This window comes from Tupaia chinensis, unplaced genomic scaffold (assembly GCF_000334495.1).
Source record: "Tupaia chinensis unplaced genomic scaffold, TupChi_1.0 Scaffold143678_1, whole genome shotgun sequence".
NCBI classification, from domain to species: domain Eukaryota; kingdom Metazoa; phylum Chordata; class Mammalia; order Scandentia; family Tupaiidae; genus Tupaia; species Tupaia belangeri.
Window position 1 is genome coordinate 1 of NW_006203526.1, and position 11,214 is coordinate 11,214.

The 11,214-nt window shown below is 38.5% G+C and overlaps 1 protein-coding gene across 1 annotated transcript in view; it reads left to right on the forward strand.

Moving 5' to 3' along the window:
- Positions 1-1,590: 1,590 nt before the first annotated feature.
- The window catches only part of CLTRN (collectrin, amino acid transport regulator), a gene marked incomplete at its 5' end in the record, with an annotated part of 23,324 nt that continues 13,700 nt past the window's right edge, over positions 1,591-11,214 (forward strand). Inside the window, 2 exon segments of the mRNA XM_006164699.2 lie at positions 1,591-1,704; positions 6,901-7,095. Of these exon segments, the coding sequence (XP_006164761.2) occupies positions 1,591-1,704; positions 6,901-7,095 (309 nt within the window).

Consider the following 11,214-nt stretch of genomic DNA (forward strand, 5'->3'; position numbering starts at 1 on the left):
GACAACTACTGAAGGGAGGCGCTGTCTTCCATCATAAAAATGAACATAATACAGTTGAATTCTCTTATGAGGAAAAACAAATAATTTACTTTTATCATTTAATGGTGGTCCTGTGGTTTGAATGTTTCCTAAAATTTCACGCATGTGTTGGTAACATAACTTATTTAAAGGTGGAAACTTAATCCCGCTATGGTGTTGAAATATGGCGGCTTTTTGGAGGTGATTAGGATTAGAGAACGTCATCAGGATAGGGTCCCATGGTTGATTCCTGGGGCTTTGTATGAGGGAGTCAGACCAGAGCAGGCAGGGACATCATCCCAGAAGCTCTTGCCCTCTTGTGGCATGTGATGCCCTGTACCTGGGACTACACAGAGATTCCACACCAGAAAGACCTTTGTCACATAAGCTCTTAGACCTTGGACGTCCAAAATCATGAGCTAAATAAATCTCTGTTGTTTAAAAATTACTCAGCTTGTGCTATTATGTTGTTAGTGACATAAAAGTTGACTAAGACAACTGGTATGAATTTTATTACTCTAGGATGAATGAAAATGTTACTTTTTGCAGTTTACCTCTTAAAGTAATAGTGAAAGCCTTATAGGATTTATGTTTTAGCCCTGGAAATTGTGATTTTATGTGGACTCTGCTATAATATTCTGCTTTTGCACATGCATGTATGGATCATGTCTCATTGAATGCTAGTGCCATTTCTCTTTTTCCTTTTGCTGGTAGTCCATGTATATTGAGTAGAGTGAATCACATTTTCAATTTGCAGTTGAAAGCATGTAACTACAAAACAGTGTTCAGAGTCTGCTGGTGAATTAATTATAATGTTTAAGATTGGAAGTCTGTTCAAGGCAGTGCAAAAGAAACTTGCTTTGAGAACTTTGCCCTCAAAAGTACATGCATAAGCCTGGCCTGTATGCTCAGATGTGGGGGAGACAGAAGTACTGGTAGACAGAGCAAGTATTGAAATAAGAGTGAGCAACAGGCCCAGTCGGGTGGCACAGTACATTGCATACCGAACGGTAGTGCAGGAAGCCACATGGATAACTGCAGTTTTGCATCCCTGGGTCAGCCTGAAAACATGCTGAGCACACACAGGTGCCCAAGACCCTGATGAGCTGGAGGGCTGGGGAGAGGGGCTCACAGCATTACAAACCCTGTCGAGGGTGACCTCTCTCTCTCTCTCTCAATGGGCAAGACACTAACAAAGCATTTGATGAGGAAGCACCAAGTGCTTCTGTGGTTCACGCAGGGACCAACTGTTAGGGAAATGGGGCTATCAGTCAACAGGTGATGCAGAATGGTATCCCTGGCACTTTTGCTGACTCATTCCTTTTTTCGTTCTGTTTTTTTTTTTTTTTCCTGATTCCTTATTGAAAGAATGACCCCCAAGTATATGGTTTTGAGACAAAGGGAGTTTCTTAGATACTTTTCTTCTTACTAAGACATTTCTTCATAATGTAGAAATGACTTTTCACACATACCTAAGATGCCTTTTAAGATGGCAGTAGCATCAGAGGGAATGATATAACGCCATTTGGGATGATATTCTTACCATGTACTTTTTCTTTTCATTGTCTGCAGAATTTCCCATGTTCTACTTTGCAATGTAACCCAGAGGGTGTCATTCTGGTTTGTGGTTACAGATCCTTCACAAAATCACACTCTTCCTGCTGTTGAAGTTCAGTCAGCCATAAGGTAATCACCTCAAATGTGTCTTCTATTGTCAATCAGCGTGTTGATTGAATATACTATTTTCAAGATATTGAACATTTCTCTCTTTCCTCCACACACTTCATTTATTATGATGTTAAAGATTTTATTTTGTTAATTTCTATTAGAGGTTGGGTAGATCATTGGTTCTCATCTAGGGTCTATCTGCCTTCAAGGAGACATTTGGTAATATCTGGCAACATTTTGTAATATCTGGAAACATTTATGCACACATGCCCTATAGCAAATTAAAAAAATAATAATAAATAAAATTAAAATTCTTGAACATAAGTATTAGATAAGAATATTTAATATTATATTCTTTTGGCAAGAACATGTTGAATGACATCATTCTATGATGAATCATCACATTGACTCTGGAGCCAAAATATGTAGGTTTTTAATTCCGGCTTTGCTTCTTGCTAATTATTTAAATACAGACAAGTTACTTATTCTCTTTTTGCCTTTCTCTTGTCACCTGTAAAATGAGAATAATTATGGTATCCCTCTCTCAGAATTGCTGACAAGATTAAACAAGTTAATAAATGTAAGGTGGTTTGAGGTCAAATAATTTTTTTACTTTTATTTATTTATTTTCCCTTTTAAAGAATTATTTATTTAATTTTATTTATTATTATAATTCTTTTTAATTTGCTAAAGGGTATGTACACTCATCAGAGGGAGAGAGAGAGAGAGAATGAGAGAAAGCAAGCCACCAGGTCTGGGACTTGAACTGTGGTCGATCTGGGAGTCCAGTGCCTTAACCACCACTCCACCTGCTGACCCCTCACTTTCATTTTAAAACCAAGCAAAATATTCACATTTCCTGGCTCTCTAAGGATGGCCAATGTACAATCTTTACCTTTAAAGGACACTGTAAAAAAAATAAAAAGGTAAAATCATGACTTTCTACACATTAAAAATGAATAGCAATGATTTTTATTATCTCTCTAATTACTGAGGGAACTAGTAAGAGGTTAAAACTATTTCAAAGGAGACTTCAGGGATCTTATATAGAAAATGAGGGATGGCAAAATGCATTTAGCAAAAGATGCATCAATGTATCTATGACACAGTGATCAATCATGTTCCACCAAACACAACTTGATTTTCTATGCAGAAGAATCATCTACATTATGTCAGTTTTCTAGAACTTCTGAACTCATAAAATAGCTCAGACAGTGAGAGATAGAAATTACCCACTAGGTACCCCAAGCACAATATTAAGTAAAAAGTCCAGTACTCCTTTGTTTCTATTTGTAGTCTTTCACCATTTTTCCTGACACCTGTCCCCCTCCCCACTTTGTGATCACAATAAATGTTCAAAAGTGAAACTAATTCACTACTGTAAAGAAGCAGAAGGCTGCAATTTATATTTTATTTCAATTAATGTGCACTTCATGTGTGTCAAAATTTCCAATACCACATGTGATTGATGTGGGACAAAAGTATATTGGAAAAATGAGCTCAACAAAGTAACTCTTCCCACAAAAGATTTATAAGTTACTAAAACGCATATTATTCTCTCTACCCAGGAGAAATAGCTAGCGAAATAACTTATGCGCGCCCTGTAAAACATTAACACTTAAGATAATGAGTATATAATCAAATGCCAAAGGTTTGTGTGAACAGTCATCCATTTCCCTTGCTGAAGCAAGGGCACCGAGGATCAATGTCATTGGGAAATGGCTTAATCTGCTCTAACATGGTGTGAACTAAATTGTTTATGCACTTTCCCCGCTAAGCATACTGTTAAGACCAACTATGAAGCAAGTTAAAAAAAAATGACATGTTTCATGTGAAAAGGGATTTTATTCAAGCCTTGTGATCTAGGTGGGCTGCAAGGAAAGTGAAGGCACTGTGGTTAAACCAGGCTTCAATTGATGTGAGGAAGAAAAGCAACTGCTTGGAGTGATGGATATGTTCAGAACAAATGTCTGTTTGAGGTCCTTCCTAGCAAGAGAAGCTATTGGGTCGTCAGAAAAGTCATGACACATTTTTGTGTAGAAAAACATAGAAAAATACTAATGACTTTTCAGACGACTCAATATTTAGGGAGATGTGGGTGGCTAGTAGAATGAGACTTTATGTTAGGGGGTGAGTAAGGTATATCAGGATTGGATGCAAGAAAAGAAACCATACCAAGAGGGAAGGATAGAGTGAACAACAAGGAGATGATACTTAGAGGGCACAAAATAATACTTGTAAATACATTCTATTTCAAAAGGCATGTTCTTTTTTTTTTTTTTTGAGAGGGTTTTTTTTCACTATAGGGTGCGTGCGCTTGCCAGACAGAGAGAGACATAGAGACAGAAAGCGAGAAATCACCCCCCAGGGGGGATGGTGACGCCACAATCCCTTCTCCTCCATTCTCCTCCCGGGATCTTGGGCAGGCACGCACACGTGCCCGGCGTGAGTTTTAAGCCACCGGGTCTGGGACACAAACCGCGGTTGACTACGTGGGAGTCCAGTGACATAGCCATTACGCTAACTGCTGGTTCCCACAAGGCATGTTCTTATGCATCCGTGGCATTTAATGCTAACCCTGATAACTTTTGAGTAGTTTCTATTACCTGATTTATAAATGAAGAAACTGAGGCTCTTTGGTAAATTGTTTTGGGAGATTAATTGATTTTCTGAGGCTACTAGGCTAGAAAGAAAGAATGAAGACTTGACCCTAGGCATGCTGCCACCAAACCCTATGATTTTCCTCATAGAGAATTCACACCTATGGAATGAGGCGAGGGAATGACCAGCTAGTTGTAAGATGCCTGGGGTAGCTCTCTGGTGAGGGTTCAACTTAACTCAATAGCCAACCTTCTTCTGAAGCCCCAGCTTCTTCTGGAGGAAAATGTTTAATCTGTACCTGAATGAGAATCCAATCAGCCAGAAAGGTGATAGAGTACATTCCCAGCCTGAAGAAAGAAAATGACAACCAGGTAGAATGAGAATGCAGAGCAACTTTCCATTTTTCTCAGAGTTATATCTTAACAGTGGAGTTCATTATTTTGTGGCAAGTTTTATGTTCCCAGATTATCAATATTAGGTTATAAAAAAAGAAAACATTCTGTAGTTTGATAGAAATTGCATTCAAATTGTCCTTTGCTGTGGACGATCTGACTGGGGTTGTCTTTTGCAGCCATAAACGATCACATCTTGGTATAAATTTTTATTTGCTAAGGGAGGTCTTCCCTGATGGCCTGTAGAAATTCTCAACCATTGCTATTAGGCTTTAGATCTGAGCTGTTTGACACAATGGCTACTAGTCACATTTGGTTATGATGCCCTTGAAAATGAGATTTACTCTAGGGGTAAAATACACGCTGAATTTCTTAGACTTAGTACAAACTACAATGTGAACCTGTTCAATATTGATTACATGTTGAAATTATATTTTCTTGGCTACATTGGACAAAAGATGAATCTTTTAAATTAATTTTTACACCTGTTTTTTTGTTTTCATTTGCTTATTTGTACATTTTAACTTTTTAAAAGATTCTTTTTATTTTTTTTGGAGTGGTTTTTGCTATAGGGCGTGTGCACTCTCCAGAAAGACAGAGAGAAACAGAGAGTGAGAAATCACCTCCCAGGGGGGATGGCCACACCACAATCCCTTCTCCTCCATTCTTCTCTCGGGATCTTGGGCACGCATGCACATACGCCTGGCATGAGTTTAAGCCACCAGGTCTGGGACTCGAACCAGGGTTGACTACATGGGAGTCCAGCAACATAGCCATTATGCCAACTGCTGGTCCCAAGATTCTTATTTTTATCACAGAGCATATGCTGGAGAGAGACAGGGAGAACATGAGAAATCACCCCCTAGGGGGATGACCATGCCACAATACTTTCTCCATTCTCCTCTTGAGATTTTGGGCACATATGTACACATGCCTGGCATGACTTTTGAGCTGCTGGGGCTAGGACTTGAACTGTGGTTGTCCATGTGGGAGTCTAATACCTTAATCACCATGCCACCTGCTGGCCCTGTTTTTACTTTTTTAGTGCAGTTGCTAGAAAATTTTGTCACATGAGGCTGACATCATATTTCCATTGTTCAGGGCTGCTCTAAAGGTAGATGAAGTCAGCTTTTGCAATGTGGATTCAATAACAGCCCTAAAATGTCTAGGGAATTTCCTCACCTACATTGCAAATTGTAGTTAGAAATTCACTTTGGTTTTAGTTAAGTAAGTCATCGCTACCAACCCTTCTCTAATTGCCATCGCCGTCCCAACTACAGACTTTTTCCAGGAAAAGTAACATATTTTTAATATATTTTTCTAGACTTCTGGACTTCTAAACCATTGCCTTTGGTCCTATGGGACTACTTGCAGTTTACCAAACATGTCATGCTTTACTATGTCTTCATTCCTGTGCTCCATGCACACTTGGGTCAAGAACTCAGCTCAAAAATTGCCTCCTAACTAAGGAAGGCAGCCCTGACTTCTCACTGTAATATACTTGGCCCTATTCTGTGCTCCCATGGTACCCATGTTTGCTTCTTTCACAGAACTTTTTGCACTGCTTTGTGGTTATGGCTGTGCTACATTTGCCACTCTGTAGACTGTAAACTCCTTGCTATTTTTATTTCATTTTGTGTCTCTAGCACTTGGCACTGTATCTGATACTTAGTACATTTTGGCAAATGCTAGTAGAATGAATGGGGAAAACAATGTTTAATTTGTTGAATTAGAATTAGGAGCTACTCCTGGTTCTTGTTTTCTCATCTGCTCCCAGTCTTCTTTTCTTTTGCTTATCATCCACATTTTTCATGTAATTTTATTTTTGGGAGTTGCTGACATTTATGTAACCACCTTAAATAGATTTGTGCCATTCTAATTTAGATGCTACCTTTTAGAAAAAAAAAAAAAAAGAAAAAACAGAAAACATAGTGGGAAGAAATCCAAACTCAGGACTTCTGGTGACTTCTAGGACATATGTGACAAGGGAGGGCCATGGGGCTGAGATGGACATCTCAATGGCAGCCAGCATCACAACTTTTATTAAAAGAAACAATGGTGTAATTGCCCTCAGCAAATTTTCTAGTCAACTTCAAGTCTCCTGCTGGGAAGATACTTTCTTTATAGAGACAAATGATTATGGAGAGGAAAGGTCTGTACTATGTTGCTAATTATTTTTTCTATCTTTTTTTTGTTGTTTTGAATTATCATTGTATTTTAGAATGAATAGGAACCGGATCAACAATGCCTTTTTTTTGAATGACCAGACTCTAGAATTTTTAAAAATTCCTAGCACTCTTGCACCACCCACGGACCCATCTGTGCCCATCTGGATTATCATCTTTGGTGTGATATTTTGCATTGTCATAATTGCGATTATATTGCTGATTTTATCAGGGATCCGGCAACGTAGAAGGTAAGATACTTAAACAGAATGATTTTTTAAAAAGAATTATTTTATTTATGTTTATTTATTTAATTTGATTTGACCAGAGAGGGACAGAGTGTGAGAGAGAGTGAGATAATGAGAGAAGGAAAGTTAGAAAGCAAGCTGCCAGGTCTGGGATTTGAACCACTTGAACCGTGACCAGCCAAGTGGGAGTCCAGCACCCTTAACTACCACACCACCTGCTGGCCCCAAACAGAATGATTGAAAGAGCATTTGTCAGGCTGGCCGCAGCGCCTAGTGGTTAAAGGGAGCCAGAGCCCACAGGACTAACTGTGGTTCAAATCCTGGCCCTGGCAACTTGAAAAACATGGTGACTTGAAAAACACACTGAGCATGTGTGTGTGTATGCATGCCCCAAATCCTAACAGGATGGAGAAATGGAGAAGAAAAGATTCTAGCATGAGCACAGCCATCTGGGGGGAGTTGTTTTCTCCCACTTTCTCTGTCCCTCATCTCTTTTCTGGTGAGCACATGTGCCTTGTGGCAATTAAGAAAAAAAGGGCATTGTTTTCTATTTCCTCATGAGTTGGAAACATAAGGAGAGGATTTTCCTCTGAATTAAGATAATGTCTTAAATTTGAAAACTAGAAAAAATTGATTTTCAAAAGATCACTTACGTTCTTGTCTTTAGGCTTACTGGGCTGGAGATTTGGCCATGGTCACCATGTGGGATCCAGCTTTTCTTGAGCAATGCATTACCACTGGCCCTTGGAGCTGGCCTAGCAGTTCTATGGTTCTTCCCATGACTCTTTACCTTGACCCAGTGCTCACTGGCCACCATATTGTAACAGATACCCATGTACTGATTTATCCTTCCCTCCCTTTGATGAATGTTCATACCCCTGGAGCCTATGATGTATATAGAACTGTAGTCCTGGTGGCCCTTGAATCAACTCTCTGCATCAGAATCATCTGGAACGCTTTTTTAAAATGTAGATTCTTTGGCCCTGTTGCAGACCTATTAAATAAGAATCTCTAAAGGGGATGCATTTTAATAGATATCCAGGTTATTCTAATTTACTTAGTTTGAGAGCATTCAGTTTAACAACTTGTATATAGATTCCCACTCCTTGAGTTTATTTACTTAGATTTTGGGGCACTTGCAAACTTTAAATGTCTAAATTATTGACATGGCTCCAAGAGAGAATTTTAGATTAGAGAGAGTTATGGAGGTAGTGGACGCGAGGAGACAGCATTTCTCGGTATGGTACAGGGAGAAAAGAATTTTTGTTTACAATCCAGAAGAGGAGACGAAAAAGTCCTTTACTCTTCACTAAACACTTTGGTGTTCCTAAACTTTCGCTTGTGATAATGAGAAAGAGGAATTCTGGTAAGTGGACATCACAGGGACACGCATTTCAAAGTCATAGGGACATAGTTTTCCAAAAGCATTGGTACCCAAGTGGGACATGCAGGATGTATTTGACTAAGTTTATGTTTGAGTAAATGCTTCTCCGGAGGTTTACTATTTTCTATATGTTTCACCCTAGTTACTAACAGAAGATAATCATTTTAAATCTTTGTAATTTTTTTCAAAAATGATAAGTGATATGATATGGGATGAATGTGTTTTATGTCAGGTACCCAAATTAAACTAAAAAAATTAGGATCAAGTTGTACCTGTTTGATTTTTTTGATGATCTTGGTATGTATGACATGTATGCAAGGAGATGGTACAAGTTATTTGTTTTGTTTTGGCTTTTGGTTTTAGAATATTAAGGAATAGTCTCTCTCTCTCTCTCTTTTCAATATCTGAATGCCTATGCTTAATTTTTAAAGTATCTGTCTTCTGTCAGTGAGAGAAACCTTAGACAGGGCCTCACACCATGATCTTTTCCCCACCCAGCCTTTCCCAGCCAGCCAGGATCACTGGCACACATGCACCCAGCATGCACTGGTCAGCGTGGGAACTGAACCTCAGTCTTCCATATGGCTTCCAGCATTGCAGAGAATTGTACCAAAGCTGCACCACTGTGGCTGACAGATATGTTTAATATTTGTAGGTTTTGTATTAGTCTTGGGATACTATGAGTCTGTGGTTTCTAACGATTGTAACATTGGTGAATTCACTTGATCTCCTTGGCTCCAAGCTTCCTCATTACTACAATATAGTGTAGGAGTTAGGAGAATGAACTCTGGAGTTAGATTACTTAGATTCAAAATATTTATCTGTTAGATTCTGCCCTCATATATGCTCCATTTGACTATATGAATATCAGGAAGCACAATAAATGAGTCAGGGAAACCTTGTTCAGGAGAATATGGTTTGTGGTGCTAAAGTCAAGGTGGACACATTTATCTTTGCTGCCTGTGCATAGATAACTTTTCTAGGGGACAGCAAGGTGCACTGGAAATAATTAACTTGGGATAAAAAGAATTAATACAGTGGGGTACTTAGAGTGGTACCTAGCACACAGTGAGTGCTCAGTAAGTGCTAACTGCTACTATTATTTTATTAGCTTGCCATTTGCTGGTCTTCCAGCTAGTTTGTGTTGGGATCAGCTATCTCTTCCCTTCTGAACAGATCCTGCAGTAATATAATAATTGGGTGTGTAGCATCATAATCTGTTGCCTGGGAGAAGTGAGGGTGTTGTCACAACCTTGCCTTTACAGATTCATTTCACGTTCAGACTTGGAAAGCAGATGGACAAATCTCTTGTGTAAACCTGGAAAGCATCAATAATTAGCAAATATAGTCAGGACAATTGTGACAACCTTCTGAAGAGAACTTGTTTCTTGTGTTTTATGTTTGATACAAATTGTGGTGGGCAAAATATTATTTCCAAGGTGACAAGAAAGTGCTGTTTGAAGTGGGAGAGCCCTGACAATGTAGATGAAAGCCCTTTCTAATCATGGAAAAGATGGGCATCATCCCCAAAGTCTTTAGTTTTGAGGAAGACAAAGAATTGTTCAACTCTCCTATCTGTCCATTATATGATAATGAACATAACTTGTGCAGTGCAGTATCTTAAACTGAGAACATCTAAAGGGACCACAGACTCATCTAAATCATCATTCTGCCTCTATGAATAAAAATGCCAGAGTCAAATAAGACATATGCTTGTTTAAGCGGACTTCTAAGGAAATTTCTCAAGCAAAACTTGAACAATTCTATTAGTTCTGTCAAGAACAATTTTGTATGGATTGTCCAAAGCCTCTGTGGAAAAAGTGCCATCATTAGAGCCCAAACTAGGAAGGCTGTAGTACCAGGTGCGCCCTTTACCTACATGATTTGGTCAGGTTATGTAGTTTACATGGGTCTCAGTTTTTCCATCTGCAATAGGGAGAAAATATTTCACTGGACTTTCATGAGGATTGAAGGACGTAAATGTATCAAGTACCCAGGATATATTGTATTGGGTTATCAGAAAAGTCATGACACCATTTTTGCATAGAAAATATGTGATCACTTTCTCTACAACCCAATAGTATGCTCAATAACAGAAATTATCATTATGATTAAGGGGTGCTGGGAAGAGATCTCATCTTTGGTTCAGTGACTCACAGCATGGAATTTTATTAGTTAATGAACACCTATATTATTAAAATATAGCTGACAAATGAAATTGCATATATTTGTGGTGTACAAGGTGACGTTTCAATAGAAATATATATTGTGAAATGGTTGAATTAAGCTAATTAACATATCTATCACCTCACTTGTCATTTTGTTGTGAGAATATTTAAGACCTATTCTCCAGGCAATTTGCAGGTATACAATACATTATTATTAGTTATAGTCACAGAGTCACCATTCTCTATAATAGCTCTCTTAAAAACTTATTCATCCTATCTGACAGAAATTTGTAGTCTTGGACAAACAACTCCCCATTCCCTCACCCCTATTCACAGCTTTTGGCAACCATCATTCTACACTCTGCTTTTATGAATTTGACTCTTTTAGACTCCACATACAAGCAAGATCATGTGGCATTTGTTTTTCTACTCCTGGCTTATTTCACTTAGCATTATATCTTCCAGGTTTATCCATATTGTTGCAAGTGACAAGATATTCTTATTTTAAATGGCTGAATAGTATTCCATTGTGTTCACACACACACACACACACACACACACACACACACG